Here is a 21,832-nt window from a genome sequence, read left to right as displayed (position 1 = left end):
GAGAGCAACAGGTAATGGTCCCTAAAAAGATTCATTTGGGTCTGTATTTTCTCCCTTGCAAAGGGCAGGAACTGCCTGGGGTTACCATTCTGTTTTGCCCACCAACTAAGTCTTGTCTGTTTAGTGAATGGCTCTTCATGTCATGGTATTGGTGAAGGGAGCCAGAAATTCCATCAACATTGAAAAGAAAATCATAGTCTGCTTTTTTCCAAAGTCACATCAGAATTTATTAGATAAATGTAAGCTGACTTTGGAAGGAAGCTCTTTGGCAGCAGTCATTTCTCATGGAATCTCTTTTCTTCAAACAGTAGAAATCACACTGCATTTTACAGTAACCTTCCCCTCCACCTCAAACACACAACCATATTTTAAAGGCAAGAATGATTTATTATAGTATTTAAGTGGCATTTAACATTGTGAATTCCAAAGAAGTCACTGGAAGCAATAGCAAGAAAATGTATGCTTGGCTGATGCTTGGTGGAAAGTGATGGCACAGGCTTGAACATTTGAACAGACTGCCTGAGTTAGGATTACTTTTGAAAAGCCATGCCCTTAAGTTCTTCTTCTGAATATTAATGGAAATACCTTGCATTCCAGCAGGTCCAAAGTCTTGCCTGGTTAAAAAAATTGCATGATCATGGTGTTCAGAGTGATTGGGATCAGATTTTTGTTGTTGGCAAGCCCAGCGACAAACGTTCTCCAAACTCCTGGATGGGTTCCCTCTTTCTATGAGGCTGATGGACTAAGTGGAAACAATATGTTAAAGACAACATTTTCCCAAAGACTTCCTTTAATTACTTTCTCTGAAGTTGAAACTTGGGATTACAGTTCTTAAATAATGTTTCCATAATATTATTTGGGGTTTACTTAGAGATCTGCTTTAGATTGGGAATTCTAATTGCCCATGAAGGATATCATTATGATGATCAATTTTGTCTGTGTGAAAGTTGACCGACACCATTTGTGGAATCATCGGCGGCTGGGGTTTGTTATTGCGGAGCAACTCAATAGTAATCATTTGAGTAAGAGTTGTAGTAGTCTAAATATTTCCTGATTTAACTTGGATTTTTAAGTCTCATAGATATTAACAATAAAAATAGAGGGAGAGATTCTGGCATGAAAACTGTTTTCCAGAAATGTTAAAGCAGAAGATCTTAGGTTAAATTTCTGGTGGTCAAGAATGAATCAATATATGGAAAGAATATAAGTTCTTCAATGCATTGGCAAAGGCGATTAAATCTTGGTTTTATGAACAATGGTCAAACTCTATTAACCTCACACTGGAAAAAAATGCATCATTTATTAAACATAATGGTAATGAAGATAGATATACGCTTTTCTTGCAGTTTCAATAAATGAATTCAAGTTCCTTGGAATGTTGCAACTATCACAGTATAGTCAGAATCTAAAAGTTAAGAGGGAAAAAGAGTTTATCCTTACAGGAGTCCAGGAGACATTTTTCCCAGAGCAATTCTAATGGAATGAGAAATTGAACTTGGAATCTAAAATGAGTCCCCAATTTGGATGATAGGCTGACAGTTTTGCTACAATTCAGCAAATGCTATTATCAGTGTTTATATTTTAATAAAATTAACTTGGTTTGTTATATGCTAATCATGTACTTCTACAAACAAATGATTGATCAATCAACTAAAACTGTTAGCATCTCCAGCTGGAGCTGACATATTCTGTGTTGTTAACATAAAGTAGGTCAGTTGTATGGGAAAAATTAAAAATAGATGACATGTTTTCATTAGCAAATCGAAAGTGAATGTTAAAAAGACAATGAAATGCAAATACATGGATTTTTCCTGTTTGATAAATACAAAAATTCATGAGTATTTCATAATCAGGCAGATTAATTATGGGGATATGCACATTTTTAAACATCAAGGAAACTATCTAGTTAGCTCCTGGATGTTTCCTCCTCAAAGGGAATAATCCATTTCCTTCAAAACAGAATTATTTTCATTATTTCCAAAGACAGGGATACAAATAGTGACATTTTAAAGCTAGCTAGAGTTCAATTGCATTAACGAAATGCCTACTCTTCATTAATGTGCATTTGATGATCCACCTTCCTATTTTCAAGAAGTTAAAAGTTCTTTTAAGTGAAAAATATTCACCATGAATTTCACTTCACCGGAAATAAATATATACTTTAAAAATTATTTTCAGCAAGTTGAGAGAGGACAGGAACTTTTTTTGTCCACTGACAGATTCCACACAAGTAGAGAGTGTTTGCCACATTGTGAGCACTCAAATTAGATGTTCTGAATGAATAAATGAACCACAAATTGTTGATAAAGATAGACCAAGGAAATTCTCTTTCCTCACAATTGTATCCATTTGTTTACATTCATACAGCCATCCTTAAAATCAGGATTAAAATCTCCACCTCTATTAGAGAACAAAGCACATACGGCAGTTTCTCCTTTTCAGTTCAGAACAACTAAGAATCTGTGTGGGCATATCTATGCCACATACTAGCTGCAGCTTCAGCAGTTTAGTCTTCTATTGCTAACTGAGTGTGTAAACTTCATAGCGGACATATTTTAAATCATTTTACCTTTGTATAACCCAGCATTATCATGCGTACCAGGACGACATTTATATGAACTCCAAGGGACTCATCGTGATAAATTTCATTCACCTAGAAACAAAGCAGATAATTTTTCAAAGAAAAGCAAAACAAAGGGTTTCATGAGATGCACAACATTTAGGGTATCAGGCATAATCCCAAGTACTAGATACTAACAACCTTTTTTTTCTTTTTTGGTAAGTTTAGACTGAACTCTGAAATTAAGTTATTTACATTTAACTTCAAAACAATCCTTGACTATTTGGATTATTGATTTTGTAACACCCACAGGGCCACAAACAGAGAGAGTATGCTTAAAAAGCTTTTTAAGGGTCCGCATATGATATAACTCACATATAATATTCACCAAAAGCAACTGCACAATGATGACTCTGGGGAAGAGTTTGCTTGCAGTGGACAGCCATGCTACAGAAAAACAGACAGCAGGCATTTGCTCTCTGAGGTGCCAGCATCACCTCAAATCTCACTGTGTCCAGTGAGGGGAACCTGTTGGGATGAGGTTGGTTTGCAGGAGTTGTGGTGGTCTGTCTGTGGGCCAGCCAGCTGGCAGCACCAAACTCTCCCTCCCATGCTTCCCAGAAATATAAAAGCTGGGGCAATGTTTACAAAGAGTGCAGGAGATCTTCAATATGTGAATTACCCATGTCTTGTACAAGTGCCGATCAGATGACCATCAGCCTTAGATGTAGCTCAGAAGAGCAAAGTTGAGTCCTTGTATTTTATTTAATTTTTTTAAAGCTAGGATGAAATTTTAAAAAGTAATTAGTATACTTTAAAATCATAGATATTGGAATAAAAGCAACCTCAGAGGCAATAATCCAACTCCATTTTATACAGATGAGAAAGATGTAGCTTGTAGAGATGAACTGATAAGCAAAAATACACAGTGGGTTATTAGCAGATGTGGATCTAAAGTGCATTGTCATGTGTATTTTCTAACTAAGCTAGCACACAATTAGCACTGATACAGAACAAATGGTAGCTGGAATGAAAGGTGGAGCTATCTGGCTAATTTACAAAGTTCTTAGCTCTTCCCAGGAATAAGGACCCAGCATTTATCTTAATAAGTAAAAGAGGAGTGGAACACTACAATTCAACTTGAAATCCAGTAGGTTTGGACAGTAGCTACAGCAAATGTAAAATCTGTAGAGAAAAGATAGGCAAAATCCCTTAGAAGGAGATTTTAAAAATAAATATAACTTGAGAGCAGGCAATGGTGATTCAGTGGCAGAGTTCTCACCTGCCATGCTGGAGACTCACGTATAAATATAACTTTAGAATGATAGAAAACTCTTAAAAAAGGAAATTCATGAATTATAAAATTGTGAATTGCCATACTAATGAAGAAACAGGAAGAAATGTGATCCAAATGACTGGATCTAATATGAATGGAAAAGCATTTCAAAAATAAAGGACTTGAATGCAGACAGAAAGCATTTTATACATGAAACCAAAAAGGCAATAAGAGCTAACATGCAGATGAGGTGATCATTTTCTAAAAAGGTCTGGGTAATCTTGGATATACTAAAGATGACAACATGTGGTTTAACAAGAAATGATATAGAGTCCTTTAAAGAAAAATGCCTACTATATACACATACATACTTTACAAATAACACATACACACACACAGAGAATGGTAAGACCCCATTTAAAAACTGCTCAAGATAAGTCAAGGTGTGAGGAACGCAAACAAAAAACTTCGATGCACTCTTGCATTGCTCAGGTGGGCAGGCAGGTAGTTTGTATCTAAGTTGTCCCAGTACAGACCTAAACACACTTCAAGTACTGAGTTCATTTGTATGTGTTGTCTTTAAGAGAAACACTGACAAGCTTGAATGTATCCTGAGAAGAGCAAACAACAAAGAGCCTAGAAGATGTACCTGGAAAAAGCATCATATAAATAATATTTGGGGAAATGTCGTGGTTAAGAACCTGGATGCCTGAAATGAAAAGTCTCAGTTGAAATTCTGACTCAACGCCTCACTGGTTATAGAAATTTCAGCTTTCTGAGCCTTAATCAAATAGGCAAAAGGTTGAGGCAAGAATTAAGACTTAACTCTTGTAAATAAATTGTTTAAAATATTATATGAGCAAGAGGAAGAGAAGGATGTTTAAAAGACATTGGAGTGCGGGTGCTAAAAAAGAAAATCCTAGAAGACATAATAGCTGCCATACAGAAGAAGGGTTAGATTTATTCTATGTATCTATAGAAAAAACAAAAAACAAAAAACAAAGAAAAAAACATAGGTTCATATTATCAGAGCAGTAGATTTCAGCCTAATATAAAAAAAATTTTGTATTTACATAAATTGTTTTCCAATGCTAGAAAAAAGCTTTCATTCCTTATGGTCTTTTTTGATCGTGGATAGATTATCTTATCTTACTCCATATTTCATATTGCCTAGTTGGAAAATGAATCCTACCCTCCTCTCCTTCTCTTCTGGGTTAATTAGCTGATGAGAAATTCCTAGCATTATAGTTCCAAAGAAATGTAAAAACCCCAAGTTAAGGCTGTCACCAAAACACTCCTCCAGAGATGCATGGACTTAAACTGCATTCCAAGAATCTTCTTTTCTTGTAAGACAGTTTCTACTAGAAATACTCTTCATATACAAAGTTACAAAATGTGTTTTGCTTAGCATAGATGAAATGTAAATGCATCCAATGGAAAAAAAAAAGGTTGAAATCAATTTTAATAAATAAATGTAGTATAGGGTCAATAAAATTTGAAAGTTATGAAAGGTAGTAGGTAGAAAAGTGAGTTAATTTCTGGAGAAGGAAGGGCAATGAAGGGTGGAAGGCACTTACAACCACTGCAGAACAGCAGTAACAACCGCATTTTTAAGTGCCATAGGAAACATCTACATTAGAAAATATTAGAAAAATAAAATGAAGGACAATTGTTATAATGACAAATTATTTGTGATATTTGAATTAGTATTAAATGTACATATTATCGCTCTAAATTAGTCAATCATGAGTAACTGACGAATTTGAGTATCAATAAAGTGCAAGAAAGTCTAATGGGCAATAAAATGCATGTTCCCAAAGGCAATATTAGGTTATAAAATGCATTAAAAGGCATATTTTTATTCATATTTACTATTCAACGAAAGCAACTATTATTTAACAAAAGTCCCTATTATGTCAGCCTAATCTGATAACAATAGAAACCAAAATCAGTTATGAAATGTTCTGAGTCAGCACACATCTGTAAAACAGTTATTTATGTGCATAAATTTATTTGGATTAGTTATGGGTATAAACAATCAAATATTTTGTATCACAGAAAATATGCTTTCAGTATGGTGGATCAATAATTTGGTGCCTTATGCAAAGCACTAGATCTCATTTATTTTGTTTTCAAGGCTAAAAAAAGTTACATTCTATACTTTATTCATTTTTAAAAAGCACATTATAATTGGCTGCTATTCATCTTGCCAAGCTTGTCAACAATGGGGTGCAATGCTTTTATACTATAAGACATATGGGTTATGATAAGAGTTGGGAATATAATACAGCACCATAAAATTAGATAGCCAAAAAATGACCTTGGGTTTGTGACTTTACCTCTTTGGGCCTCTGTTCTCTCATTAGCAAGTTGTAATTACACTTACTCTCCCTACTTAGAGGGTTGTTTAAATCAAGCAAAATGCACTCAGCAGAAGAGTAAGTATTTTAGCACCCAGCATCTATTTATCCACCTACCCATGCAAAATTTTAAGTATGTGGATGTATTTTCTTAATCTACTTGAAAAGAACAAGAAAACAACTGCCTCTGTTGCAGTTTTCACTGAAATGTAATGCAAGATTCTTCTATTGAAATAAAAATTTGTGACATCTATATTGAATGAAAGATGTGGATTAAATCATAGGAAAAATTCTTTGACAGTTTTTGTTCCCCCCAAAATGCTGCCTAAATGTTATAGTAAAGCTCTTTCCAGCAGATGGCAGTGTAACATTTTAGAGGGCATAGCACAAACTGCTTAAATACACCTGAATGTACTTACCTACCTGCCAGGCAATATGTCTACCTTTTCCAATATTACATATACATAAAATAATTTTTATTTAAATTAAATTAAATAAAACATTGAAGATTTTCTAACCTGAGGAAAGCTCATTTTACTCTTAAAAAACAAGTAAAATATTGAAGATTTTTAAAAAAATGTTTTTATGTCATTTATTAAAACATTGTATTAAAGGCATAAAGAAATTCCCATGGTCTAGCAATAGAGTACAAAAAATTTAACAATCAATAAATGACATAAACAACTAAAAATATATCATAGTGAATTAGCTATCTGAATTTGTCACTAAGAACTAAAATGGTATTTCTTAAGAAAAATAGTTATCCAACTCTTAATGACAAGAAAAGAAGTTTTCCCCTAAGAAACAGCAACATCAAGAGAAAAACAGAAACAACAGCTAATATTATATAGGGCTTTCCTGATTTCATGAATTGTTATAAATACTTCACCTATGCTAATTCAAGTAATTCTTGCAAAACTTTAGAGGTATTAATATTTCTCCATTGTACATCTGAAGAGAGGCCCAGAAAAGTTAAAGAAACTTGCCCAAGATCACATCATTAGTGACAAGAGTAAGGGGTGGAAACCAGGCCATCTGACTCATGTCAATATTTCAACCTTTTCGTTACACTTCCACACACCTGCAGATCACAATAAATCATCATATGCAAAAAAAACTTGTTTTCAGAAAAATCAATAGTGATTTGCTACCTCTGAGTTTAAGAAACTAGTGTGGAAGCACATTGAGAAAGACAACTTAAAAACTTTACTTCTTTTTCATAATCTTTTCTTTGCATGTATGTTTAAGGAGATGAAGAGTGAGACTCTGAATTGGATATAAATAAGGATTTGTTGATGATTAGTATAATAGCATTCCAGAAAATAGTGGGGGAAAAAAATAAACAGGAGCTAAAGCTGGACACCAGAAAAACTGAATAAAAAAAAATTGGGTAAAATTTACGATCACTGGTTTTGGTTGCAAGAAATGTGTTAAGCACAAATATTTTGAGCAATTACATATCTGACTCTAAACAATGCAAATCAAAGTATGCCTAAGCAAAGCTGAATATCCTTTCACCAAGTGAGCCAGCCCATTGGACCAGGGGTAAATTTTCTATGAAGTGTTCAGGGTTGAACCCAGAATCCTTATTAAATTACCTGAAAGAAGGGGTAAACAGAACATTAATTCAATTTTCAGATGACCTTAAATTGGAAGGGGTTACCAATGATGTGAAGGGGAAAAAAAAAAAAGGTAAAATCAAATCAAGTAGTCCTTCCTTGAAAGGAAAATTTCTTTCAGGTTTGTTCCCGGATAGGACAATTTCTCCCAGGACATTTCCCTGGCAGGACAATCTGATCTGTTTTGTCTGACTAGCTGATGAACAACTTTGGCCTTAACAAAGCAATATTCTTTTACTTTCAGATAGGTGAATTAGGTTTTGAGCTGCAGTATAGCTTAGAATATGGGCTCTAGGACTAGACTGTTTGAGTTTGATCTTGGTTGTGACCTTAGGTGTTTTACTTAATGTTTCTGTCCTCAGTTTCCTAATCTACAAAATAGGATAACAAGGAAACCCTTTTCATATGAGTGTTGCAAGGAATAAATTAGCACACATGTAATGTGCTCAGAATGGTACCTGGCCCTTGCAACTGTGACAACAGCCACAGTAAATTGTTAACTATCATAATCATTATTAATATTCACATAGAAACAAATAAATATAATAATACACATATATGATTTTTTTTATTAATTAAAGAAAAAAAGAAATTAACACAACATTTAGAAATCATTCCATTCTACAATGCAATCAGTAATTCTTAACATCATCACAAAGATGCACGATCATCATTTCTTAGTACATTTGTATCGATTTAGGAAAAGAACTAGCAAAACAACAGAAAAAGATATAGAATATTAATATAGAGAAAAAAATAAAAATAATAATAATAGTAAAAAGAAAAAAAAGAAAAGGAAAAAGAAAAAAAAAGACAAACAAACAAACAGACAGACAAAAAAAAAAACTATAGCTCAGATGCAGCTTCATTCAGTGTTTTAACATGATTACTTTACAATTAGGTATTATTGTGCTGTCCATTTTTGAGTTTTTGTATCTAGTCCTGTGCAACATATATGATTTTTAAAACAAACATTTGGTTAACTAAAGACAAAGAAGTGATAAAAAGAAAGCTTGGATGATTGGGCCAGACATAAAAAGAAATGTGAAGTGGAATGGGAAAAATGTCATTTGAACCATGAGTATTTCTTGTAGAGCTACGGGTTCTAAACACATGCCTACTCAGATTGTCAGCCCCATTCTTAGCTATCTGTCTCCCAATTAGCCAACTTTTTCTTTCCTTATCGCCAAACTCATGCTAATTCAGTCATTGCTTATTGCTTATTCAGTCTCTAACTGAATAGTTATTGAAAAGTTGCTTTGTGCCAAATTGTTCTGTTGGTGGAGAATTGAGTAGGAAATGAGGTCGAGCCTCCATTCTTGCGAAGCATATATTGTAATGGGAAAAAGAGCATAAGCATGGAAAAATAGTACATCCAGAAAGGAATGCCAACAAGCTCATTTCAGATGGGAATAAATGAAATAAAATAAATAAATAAAATAAAATAAATAAAATAAATCTCACTGATGAGACAGAGGATGAAAGGGAGAGAAAGGAGATACTTGACATTAGATAATCAGGGAAGATCACCCTAAAACAGGAAGGATATGGTCACGGGACGACTTGAGAAAGGAACGCTAGGCAAAGGAAAGATCCAAGTGCAAAAGCTCAACATACATTTTCCTGAAAGCTCAAAACTCTACAGTAAAACACCTTTATCAGTGCATTATAGACAGACTCAAAGAAGATATACTTTTCTCACAAATAGGAGAGCGAAAATTCAAATAAGTCCAAGTGATTCCAGTGTGTGATCCATTTTCTCTATCTTGGTTGTCTTTGTCTTTTCTGTCGTAGTGGAAGTGCCGAGTCTATTTTTTCCAAGCCCCTCTTTCCTTCTTCTTAAGGGACATTAACTCTCCCAAATCAACTCCTTTTTCCTTATTCAACCTCTTCTTTTCTTAGACATCCTCTTCCTCCTTCATTAACATGTTTAACTTCTTTCATCTTGAAAAAAATAATCCACCTACAATGCTTTGTAGTACTTGGTAGTTTACCACTCTATTCTTCAATGACACTGCTCATATTTTTCTAAGTAATATTGGTTCCTCTTTGTTTGCTCAGGCCATAAATGTCAGCATTTCTCAAGATTTTGTTTTCACCTTTCTTCTCACATTTCCCTGCACTATTTCATTCATTGCTGTTTCTTTAACCAGTATACATAGGCTGATGAGTTCCAAGTGTTCATACATATAAACATACACATAAATAACACTGAATCACCTCTTTTCTGCTCCAGAGCTATCTGTTCAAGTCTAGTTATAGAACTATTTGGATATTAGCTAAATAGATACACGGTACAACTGTCCTTTTCCTAAAACACTTTCTTCTCTTCAGAACGTTTAGTCTAAAGAATACATCATTTTTGATTCCTTCTACTTTTTTTGAATATTTATGTCAATCTATTACCAAATCCCGTGGACTGTCTCAGACCTGCATCCTCCCAAGTGCCTACACACCCAGCAGCACAGCACCCATCCAAATCACTTGACTGTGTACTATGTTAAAACTTTGGCTAGTGCTATAATTTGGATAATGTGGGTCTGTGAAGTAAAGAGTTAATTCAGCTGGTTTGAGGTGCTCAAACCCTGCCCATTCCTAAGAGTGGACTGTTTTCTGGCCAGCTCTGGGAAATAACTCTGAGCTTTTGGCATATCTAATAAGAACCTGATAAGAATATGTTTGTAGACCTGGGGTCTTGGGCAATGTCAGATAGTTTACGCTAGCAATGTAATTTATGGTGAAACCCTCTTTTTGTTCCCTGGAGGCACTAGGCCATGCTGTACCAGCTTGATCTCTGAGAGTACTGGAGAACAAGTAGCTAAGAACAGGCACCTGGACGCTCAATGTTTCTATGGCTAATCCTTATAAAACCCTGGACTTCAAACCTTGGGTGATCTTCCCTGGTTGGAAATAACTTCATACGTGTTGGCACGCATCAATACTGGCAGAATTAACCATGGTCCTCATTGTGATTTAAATGTGACTCCACTGGGAAAGGACAACTAGAAGCTTGCACATGATTTCTTCTCTACTCTTGTCTATGTGTCATTTTCCCTAGCATATTTTAGGATGCATTTGTCTATGTGTCATTTTCCTTAGCATATTTTAGGATGCATTCTTCGTTTATTGAAATTTTTATTGTAGTAAACACATGGACAACGAAAAATTTTCCATTTTGATCACTTTCAAGTGTATAGTTCAACTGCATTAATTACATTTACAATATTCTGCTACCATCTCCAACTTTTTCATCAGTATAGTTTTGCTGTAATAAATTGAAACTGTGAGTATAACAGCTTTTGTGAGTTCTGTGAGTCCTTCCAGCTAAGCACTGACCTTTAGAATGGCCTTTGGACCCTTGACATAATGCCCATTTCACTAATTCTGCAGAGATTTTAAGGGTCAGATGGTGTTTTAGATAAATGTGAATCTATCCTTTTTATGTGAACTGTGCTTTTACCTCCTTCAAGCATAAAAGGACCAAGGAATGTCAATTTAGCAGGAAGGCCTCACAAACTCTTCTGGTCTTTGGAGGAATGGAAGCATAACAAAAGTCCAGGTAGACTTAATTTCCTTCCTTCAAGAATTAGAGAGATGACTTTCTCAGCAAGCTGAAAAACTTTTTTATGATTTAGGATCCTGAGAAAAATAAAGATAGGAGTTATCCTGGGAATGAAAAGGTAAGTTTGATACCAGTAACAAAAAAGTAGTCAAAGAGGAGAGGAAATTGAAATGTTTCAGTAAAAATCAAAGGGACCTCTGAGGCAGCAACATTGTGTGGATATTGTGTTATGTTAATTTAACATCTTCTAGAATGTCAGGTTCATGATGTTCTAGCGAAGATATGCATGTTTATATAAGGAGTGGCTGAACCAACTTGTGATGATTCTAATCTGTGTCTGTGAATTGGCATGTTCAATCTACATTGGGGAAGTTTGGCAACTGTTGAGGCAGGGAAATATAGCATAAACCACAAGGAGTTTGGAGCCAGAGAGATAGTGGGTCATTCCCAACTTCTGGCACTTACATACTATGTGTCTATGTTCCTAGCACAGTGCCTGACAGTGCCTCTTTCTTACAAACCATTCTAATGCATCCAGATTTCTCTTTCTAAAAGAAATCTGATCAAGGTACTAATCTTAAAAACCCTCAATGGCTTTTTATTAGCCCCTTCACTATTTTCTTAAGTTAGCCCAGCTTCTCTATCCAGCCTCATCTTCTGCCATTTCCCCTAAATACCTTTCAATCTCACCAAACAGGAAACCTTCAGCGGCCCTACAGATAGCATGAGGTAATACATTCACTATCTTGTTACAACCTGTTTCCCTGTTTTTCAAGAGCCATCTTCTCTTATCTAGCAGGGAAATGCCAATTCATTCTCCGAAGTCCAAGGCAAATAATACATCCTCTGTAAAAGCTTCTTCATGTGCTTAACGCTCAGTATTTGCCAAGCCACATCCCCTATTATTCAATTTACATTTCCATAGAACTTTGTGGCTGAATGTTTTAAAGCCACTATCATATTTATTATTATTACTTATCTATATGTTCGCCTCACCTGGAAAAACTCCATTAGGTTTTCCATGGAAAGGAGCTAAATTTTATTAAATTTAAATGCTAGGTGAATAAATACCTAGAAGATCAATGTGAGTTAACATGTAAAAAGTAGATTATAAGTACTGGACCAAAATAGAAAACTGTTTACTGATTTGCCTAGTTTGCTTAAATCCGTATACTCTCAAGATAAATTTGCCTTATATTCACATTCAATATTTCCAAGAACACTAGCTAAAAAATCAAAAGCAGTGTAGAGATTTAACTACTATTAAGCAAATATAATCATACATATTGGTAACCCTACAATAAGTCCATTAACGCTTTTTTAGGAACAGAGTACTTTTGAGAAGTTTATATTTTATTTTCAAAATACTAGGTGGAAGCCTACTGTGTCTAGATAACACATTTCTGCTGTTATTAGTTCACTGTCCATCATAGGAAACCAATTTAGATGAATAAAAAAAATTACTGAATTTGCTCTTAATTATTAATGATTACCTGGAAGTCCAAGTTTTTTTTGTAAGATTAGAAAGCATCCTTTAAAGTGAATTATTTTCTTTTCACATAGTAAATCCTGAGGTTAAGAAACAGCCTCAATTCTCTGCACAGCACTGAATATGTTAAGAAGTACAACAGACCCAGAAAATAGCTTCACAGATATTCATACATCTCAGCAAAACAAGGATACCTGCCACAGATAACAGAATGATGCTGGCAGGGAACATCTAACACTTTGAAAGAAAACAAACCACCCTCTTAACCAGAAAATTTGCCTTATTGCCTTCTTAGAGTAATAAAAAGGATTGCTAACTGCTTTGATTCAATCAGGCAAGTCACTGAATTCTCATTTTAATTATTTTAATGGTATAATAAAGTACAGAAGCAGGTAAAAGAAAGACATCAGCATTCTATTCAGAAAAGGGTATGTTAAATTTCCCAATTTTGTAACAGCAGGCTATAGAGCTCAAAGAGGAAGAACATGGGCTCTGCAGACAGGGCGATCTGTCTGGGATCAAGTCCTGCCCCTACAAACCTATTAGCTGTGCAAGCCTAGGAAAGCCACTTAGCTTCTCAAAATCTCATTTTCCCTCATCTTAAGCTGTTACTATCAATGATCATATTTCAGGGTTTGCGATATGAAGTTATCTATGTAAAGTATTTAGCACAGAACCAGGAACAGCGCAAAATGTTAGTTTACAGTAGTATAAGCCTTCATCCTTAACATTAAAGGTTTCCTCTGAACCTAGACCTGAAACTAGAGAAGTTCAAACACCTTCACAGGTTTTATCACTCACCTTGATTCCATAAAATCCTTTTTTTTTTCACAGACCACCCCAATGGCACAGTCATTTAGCCAAGTATTAAAGCCAGGAAAATTGGCTCAAGGTGAATTCATCCCTTTCCCTCAGCACCCGAACCTATCTGCCAGCAAGTCCTTTTGACTCTATCATAAATTTTCCACCATTTCTGAAATCAAAATTGTTTAATAACCCATTAACTCTGATGCAGACTTCTGCAGCTGACTTCCAACTGGGCTGTCTTCATCATTTCTAGGCCTCTTCAGTTGATTCCTTAAAAAGTAGCTACTAGCAGGAATTGACCTTAATTGTCCTTCCATTGCACTTTATTTTTTTTTTAATTTTAACATTTGTTCCCCCTATTATTTATTTTTATTCCATATGTTCTACTTGCCCATTTCACTTTAAATAGAATTCAGGTCCTCCCACGCATGTGCTTGCCTTCTTCTCTAAGAAATGCCTGGCTCCTTCCTCACTAGTCTCCAGCCACAATGGCTTTGTTTCAGTTTCTAAAACATTGATATTGTGGTTGACTCTTCATTTTACTTCAAGTCTGAATTATACCATTACTTCTTGAGAGAATATTTTCTCGATCATCACATCCACACATATAGATATATACCTATCACCTACTTGCCTTGTTATTCTGTTTCCCAGCAAATTCTTGATTTCCTAAACAGATCTCATCATAACCTAAGATACATTTATTTGATTTCCTGACCAGTCTGTGATTTCTGTGAGACTTAGGAAACATGTCTTTTGTGCTTATTATTGTATTTCTAGTAAATAGCATTGAAACAGACATTTGGTAAAATACTGATTTAATTAACATTTTATGGAGTGTGCACTATGTGGCTATGTGGCAGACACTGTTCGAATGTTGTAAATATGATGCTTAATAAATACAGGAATACCACTCAAGGAATAAGCATCATGTTCAAGAACTCCTTTCAAGGAATTAGCAAATTTTTTATGGAGGGGATAAATTGTTAAGTGTTCATAGGAGACAATAATTGATCTGGATTTTGATAAATGAAGTTTCACTAGAAACAATAGAAATGGAGAGGTAGGAGGAAGCAGGAACACAGGAAAAGAGATTATTTTGGATAGGCCAAAGAACAAACATGAAGGTAGATTATAACTGCCACCAAAACATTGCCTTGGTTTTGATCATTACAGAAATTTTGAAAAGATAAGCTTTACTGAGACTGATGTATCTTATTTCCTCTGTTCAACAAGAGCCACTCATACCAAAATAGAATAAAATCTGTGTGCTGTTATCTACTCATCTATAAAGTAAGGGCATTACATTAAAATGATTCTTAAGGTCCTTCCAAATGTAAAAGTCCAGTGTTCTAGTTTGCTAGCTGCCAGAATGCAATATACCGGAAACAGAATGGCTCTTAAAAAGGAGAATTTAATACATTGCAAGTTTACAGTTCTAAGGCCGAGAAAATGTTCCAATTAAAGCAAGTCTATAGAAATGTCCAATCTAAGGCATCCAGGGAAAGACACCTTGGTTCAAGAAGGCCAATGAAGTTCAGGATCTCTCTCTCAAGTGAGAAGGTACATGGCGAACAGAGTCAAGGTTTTTCTCTCTCATCTGGAAAGGCATGTGGTGAACATGGCATCGTCTGCTAGCTTTCTCTCCTGGTTTTCTCTCACAAAGCTCCCTGGGAGATGTTTTCCTTCCTCATCTTCAAAGCACTGGCTGATGGACTCTGCTTCTCCTGGCTATGCTGTTCTTCTCTGCTCTCTCTGAATCTCTCTCATTCTCCAAAATGTTTCCTCTTTTGTAGGACTTCAGAAACTAATCAAGACCCACCCAAATAGGTGGAGACATGCCTCCACTTAATCCAGTTTCACAACCACTCTTGATTAAATCACATCTCCAGGGAGATGGCTGCCTTTACAAAATGGGATTAGGATTAAAACATGGCTTTTCTTGGGTACATACATCATTTCAAACCAGCACATCCAGGATCCTTGATTTCTCTTTTAAATTACAAGCCTTGTAAGAAAAAGGATCTTTGTATTGATTATTTCAATAAATGTTTAATAAATAAACAGATTTATTTTTACTGAATGTTAGTCTGATATTTTTTTTCCTAGCAGTCCCAATATATCCTGACAGTAACATATTGATGATCAAACAAATCAATACAGAATCTACTTTATGAATTGCTAACCAGAAGCAAGTTGGGTGGTTTAATTTTAATTAATATTAGAACAATTAATACTTCTCTAACCTTTAAGGCCTTCTATAATCTGTTCCCAGCCTACCATTAAATCATCTCACTTCCCCTTTCCTCTCCCTCTCCACCAGGAAGCCCTGCAAAACAGCAGTTAGGAGAAGTGTTACAAAGTCTGAGTCTATAAGTTTATATATGTTATCTCACAAGTTGTGAGCTAAGGCAAGTCATTTATCCTCTAGGAACTTAACTCTCCTCATTAGGTTGTATGTGAGGATGGAATGAATTAAACTGTAAAAGTGCTTATACACAGCAATCTCCCAATAAATTTTACATATCATTATTATCATGAAAATTCTACTTCAGCCACATGGGTTTACTCATTGTTCCCTTTACACACTGTGTGCTTTCATGTATCTGTTACTTTACTATCTGAAAAGCTTTCTTGTTTTGTTATGACTAGAAAATTGATTCACCCTACAAAGCCCTGTCACTTGTCAATTTCTTGGTCAAGTCTTCATTGCAACTTTCAGGTAAGAATTAATACCTTTTCATGCTTTCTCAACTCTTTATAGCTGTCATTCTTATAGTTTATCGTACTATATACAGGTCAATTGTATTGTTCTTACAGCTATTTTTATCATACTTATAAAACATGTATAGCTGCTTATAACATTTTTCTCAGCAAGGTTTTAATCTTGTTAGGGGAAGAGGACATGTCATTCTTCTTCGCATCATCCCAATGTCTTAAATATACTAAATACCTGTTCAATTTGGGCTCACTAACTTGTTTTTAAAACAAAACTAAATACCACTACACCCACAAACAGGAAACCCTCTCTGGAGAGCTGTACTTACTATCTGCATTTCTTATTTTCAATTAATTTCATTCATGCTGCCTACATATTGTCAACTTCAAATATATACTAAGCATCTGTTTGGAGATTTATTCAACTATCTACTTTGCCTGGAATTTCCTGTCATCCATATCCAAAGATCTAACTGCTATCTAATATTTAAGGCCAAATTCAAGTAAACTTCTTCTTCATATCCTTTCTGATTTCCTGACTTCAAAGATATCTTTAATCCCTTTTCCCCATAGCAACCCATCTATACTTCTTTCCAGTCAAGTATCATTTTCAAGATTGCATTATACATATTTATTTGTAGACCTCATTTCCCCTAGTAGAATGTATGACCCCGAGGGAGAAACACATTTCTATGATAAATAAAGGTTTATGGATTGAGCACCAGCATGCATAAAAAGGGCATCTACTAAGAAAGGAAAGGACAGGACAGAAAGGTAAGACTCATTTGTTTGCTGTAAACTTAAGGTATCTGAAAGAGAATGGGACTAAAATAAAAATATTATTTTAAATTAAACTCCATCCAACTGTGCACTTAAAAATGTATATTCAACTATAAGTTGGAGCTTAATAAAAGTTTAAGATGTAATGTTCTATATTTTTCAATATCAACTTAATTTACTATTAAATCACATACCAATTACATATTTCCTCATGGTCAGATTAGCAAAAACACAGAACTCACTTTCTCTGATTACTTATTTCTACCCATACAGAAGCCTTCAAAAAATATACCAATGTATACTATAACTTTTAAAGGTTAAAAAGCAAAATAAATGAAACAAAGGAAAACCCCAAATACAGGATTCTTTTTATTTATTTTTATTTCTAAATTTTGCCACTGAAATAATTTCAGACTTACAAAAAAGGGGCAAAAATTATACCAACAATTTCCATATACTTTCCCCCCGCTTCTCAAAATGCTAACATCTTTTATAATCACAGTACATTTTTTTATCAAAGCCAGATAATTAACATTGATCCTATATGATTAGACTAATCTAGAGACCCTATTAAAATTTTGTCAATTGTCCCACTAATATTCTTTACCTGGTCCAGGAGCCAATCTGTTGCATCCAGTTGACATACCTTCCTGTTATCCTTTGATATGGGACAGTACATCAGTTTCTTTTTACTTTCATGACCTTGACACTTTTGAAGGGTACTATCTATTTATTTCATAGAATACCTGTGAATTTGCTTTTGTCTGATGGTAACTCATGATAAAATTCATATTATGCATTTTAGCAAGATTGTCACAGAAATGTCATATCTTTCAGAGGACTATATCTGGAGGCGTGAGATGTTGATATGCCTTATTCAAAGGTAAGATTACCTTTAAACATTTGATGACCTGTCTGCCAGGTTTCATCAAGGTAGAGTTACCAGTTTTCACTTTCTGTTTAATAAATTCTTTGGGGGGATATACTTTGAAACCATGCATGTACTCTGTTTCTCATCATACTTTTGATTACTGATTTTATTATTTGCCTGCAAGAATTACTGCTCTAATGTTTGCCAATTAACAAATTTCTACTTCCATCATTCTATCTACATTTATTAACTGCAATTCTAGAGAAAGGAAGAAATTTCCTTCTTTCTCATTTACTTATATAGTCAATTATTTTATTTATATAGGTATGAACTCATGAGCACTTCTTTTTTCCAATGGTTTATAATCCATTACTATAATTTTCTATTGGTCATATTATTCCAGATTTGGCCACTGGGATTTCTGTTAGTTGACTTTACATCAAAGGTTCTTAAGTTTGTGGGCTTAAATAAATTTCAAGTGGGCTTTTAATTTCTGAGATGGTATGCGCTATTTTGTATGTAAATACCATTTCATGGTTTTCATCAAATTCATAAATAAAAACATGACCCTAAAAAGGTTCAAGACCAATGTTTTTAACTAGTATACATATATTCTGACTCCTAAAAATTATTTTGATTGTTTAGAGTTTTGAGGCTTGGGTAGATCATTCAGAAGAAGGCTAAATGATTAAAATATACATATATACATATATATATATCAATATATTGAAATGTCAGCAGTGTTTGACATTCCTATCTATTCCTTCTGCTTGCAAATCACTATGATATTACAAAATGGTTTCCATTGTAGCCCACTGTTTAAGTGGCCAAGGGAAAGTATTAATACATGCAAATATTCCTTAGTTCATAGCATTCTGCCTCCTTCAAATATATATTTTTTAAACCAGGTACTAATGACTATTAATAGAAGTTAAAGAAAAGTGGAATTAAAATAGGAACCAGAGAAGACTAGCATTGTCCTGCATTAACCAGATTCTTGACACTGGGTAAGTAACCCAACATTAGTCCTCAATTTCCATATCTCCACAGAGAATATTAGAGAGAATCACATTTACAGTTCCTTCTTAAATTCTAAGGTACATTATGATTCTATGTTAGAACATACAAATGTTAACTTTTACCTGAAATATCTCTGGCAAAAAAATGGCAGAGAAGCCAAACATATAAGCTAACTGAGTCACTGATTGAAATAAATCTCACTAAATTGGCTCCTTCAGTAGGAAATTCATGAATCCCACTTGCATTGTAAAATTTTGGTCTTGAAAGTTAAAAATTTCCCATGATGAAATTATCCTTTGAAATTCTACCTCCTTTTCTCTTGATTTTTAAGTGACCTTCGACTTTACCTTTAATCATTAAAAGCTGGGGATATCCTAAATCTCTCTAGGATAATTCCTCCTTTTACAAATCATTCTTTTTCATATTCAATTAAGAGAAAATGATGAAAGAATATGACCCGGTATCACTATACTTTTCATTTCTTGGGTTTGCCTTTCAGCAGTATGTACATTTTTTCGCTGTAGCAATTAAAATATATGGTCAAAAAAGGAAACAGTATAATTGTTTAGCCCAAGAGGTAGTAATTAATAAGCTAACAAGTCTTAAAAAAAAAAGGCATATCAAGAAAAAGTTCTGAGGGTCCTGGAATGCTCAAATGTCAGACTTCAGTAAGCTGAGCTTCATGGTGGTTCACATGATAACATTTTTATTCCAACAGTGTCTGAATATCAAGATTCAAAGAGAAGTTTGAAAGAGAAATTTCCAGGATAATCCAATTACTTATATTTTCAGTCTAAAAAAATTTCCATTTCTATCTCTTCACTTTCAGATGTTTATTCCTATTCTCTCCTCTAAGCTGGTTCCCTTTACTGTCCTACTAGTGACATTTAACTAGGGGTGTTCCTCAAAGTCACCAACCTGCTTAAAAAAACAATAATTGTTAGGCCTGATTCAGTAGTACTTTTTTGCCTCGGTACTTTTGCAATTTATGTTCTATCACAAATTACTTTTTTCCCAGTAATTTTCCTAGCTCTCTCCCTCACAGAATTTCTATAGGTATACCGAAAGGTTGCCTCAGAGATTCCTTTCCTAACACCCTATCCAAAATAGCCCTTCCATTGATTGACTCCACCCCTCAGTTTGATTTATTTTTCTTCTTAACAGTTATTACTACCTGTGATGGTTAGGTTCTGGTGTCAACGTGGCCAAATGATTATGCCCAGTTGTCTGATCAAGCAAGCACTGGCATGGCCATTGCTGCAAGGATATGTCATGGCTGATTGATAAACCGGAAGACTGGTGTATTAAGTCATCAGTCAATTGATTGCATTTGTGGCTGATAACATCTGTGATGAACTAAGGCATGTCTCCCACAATGAGATAATTCAATCAGTTGAAAGCTTTGGGCTCTTCCATTTCCAGGGTGGCATGAGACACCTTTATAAATCTCATATTTACAGACCTCTCATGTTGGTTCTGTTTCTCTAAAGAACTCTAACATACCACTTAAAATTATATATTTATTTCTTTATTTGACCTTTTCCTGTCTCCTCCATCAAGCCTCAAGAGGGGAGAAAATTCTCTGCTGTATTTATTGGTATATTTCTGATGACTAAAATAGGTTTGGCACATAGTAGGCAATGGATCAATACTTGTAAAATGAAATATGCCCCATGCTGAGAACTACTTTCCTAGAAAGTTAGCCATATTTAAAAAACAATAAAACTGAACATTTCTTAGTAAAATAGGGAGGTACAACATAGGATTCATCAAAGGCTTAAACACACATCACATAACTCTTATTGCAACATGAAAAACTTATTAAAATCTAAGAATAGGCACTAGTTATATTGCTTTAGAATTTCTAGAATGGATTTATATCTTTTGTCTTTATTTTTTCACTTCTCTCGAAGTGAGGCTTAGAGAAAATCCAATATCTATGAAACAGGAAGAGTTTAAAAATAAAAGGAGCTGGAAGCTTTGACTATGCTCTCTTTCACTGATTCACAAAGAAGCTGGGCGAGAGGTAGCAGGCATATCAAAATCATTTAAAAGGCTTTTCAGACTGAACTTGTCCCTTGAATCCCCCAGAAAAACATGCTAACTTAGTGAGCTGTCTTTCCCATGTCAAACCTCCAGATTCGTATGGCATGTCATCTATAGTACTTTACTGCATTCATAGGCACAGTCATGAATATCATTAGGCAATAATGCCTTGAAATAAATGTAATATATTGCATCAAAACTGTGGCCAATTAGCATAGCTAATTTATAGTAGTAGATAAACCAAACTATTTGATATTACTTTTGAAATGTAAGATAATGTACTTAAGTGTTTATCTTAATTACATTTAAGCTATAAGTGATATGAGTTACAATTAAATATAACTTGAATTAACTAAACCAGGTGGCTTCTCCCCCAATAACTTTGTCTTCTTTTAATGATTACCATCACCACACTATCATTATTTAAACTGTTTTAAAAATAATTTCCAAAAAATCCACTTCAAATGTATTAACTTTTAAAAGGCTGTTTCCTCTAGAAAAAAATGGCAATAATAATTCCTATCTTGGAAGGTAGTTGAAACATTTGTATGACACCTGATAAATAGTAATTTATTTCTTAAACAATGTTTTCATTATATCATTAAGCTGACTAAAAGCCTTCATTTGTCATTTATTTCCTCTGATTTCAAGCTCAAAATTTCTGCCTAAGATTGTTCATAATCTAGTCCTATATTATTTATCAATAGTCCTATATCATTTGTAC

General features: G+C 34.3%; 1 protein-coding gene across 2 annotated transcripts in view; it reads right to left on the bottom strand.

Annotated features, from left to right (window-relative positions):
- Positions 1-21,832, bottom strand: part of ADAMTS3 (ADAM metallopeptidase with thrombospondin type 1 motif 3) — a 277,466-nt gene that overhangs the window by 65,899 nt on the left and 189,735 nt on the right. Inside the window, exons 6-7 of one of the 2 annotated variants that reach the window (XM_077143205.1) lie at positions 2,570-2,653; positions 586-742 (exon numbers count right to left, since the gene is read on the bottom strand). In XM_077143205.1, coding sequence (XP_076999320.1) covers positions 586-742; positions 2,570-2,653 — 241 coding nt within the window. The remainder of the gene's footprint in view (positions 1-585; positions 743-2,569; positions 2,654-21,832) is intronic. The other variant, XM_077143206.1, reaches the window with a different exon arrangement.

Source organism: Tamandua tetradactyla, chromosome 24 (assembly GCF_023851605.1).
Source record: "Tamandua tetradactyla isolate mTamTet1 chromosome 24, mTamTet1.pri, whole genome shotgun sequence".
NCBI classification, from domain to species: Eukaryota; Metazoa; Chordata; class Mammalia; order Pilosa; family Myrmecophagidae; genus Tamandua; species Tamandua tetradactyla.
The sequence above is the reverse complement of the archived record's forward strand: the minus strand, read 5'-3'. Positions and strand labels throughout refer to the sequence as shown.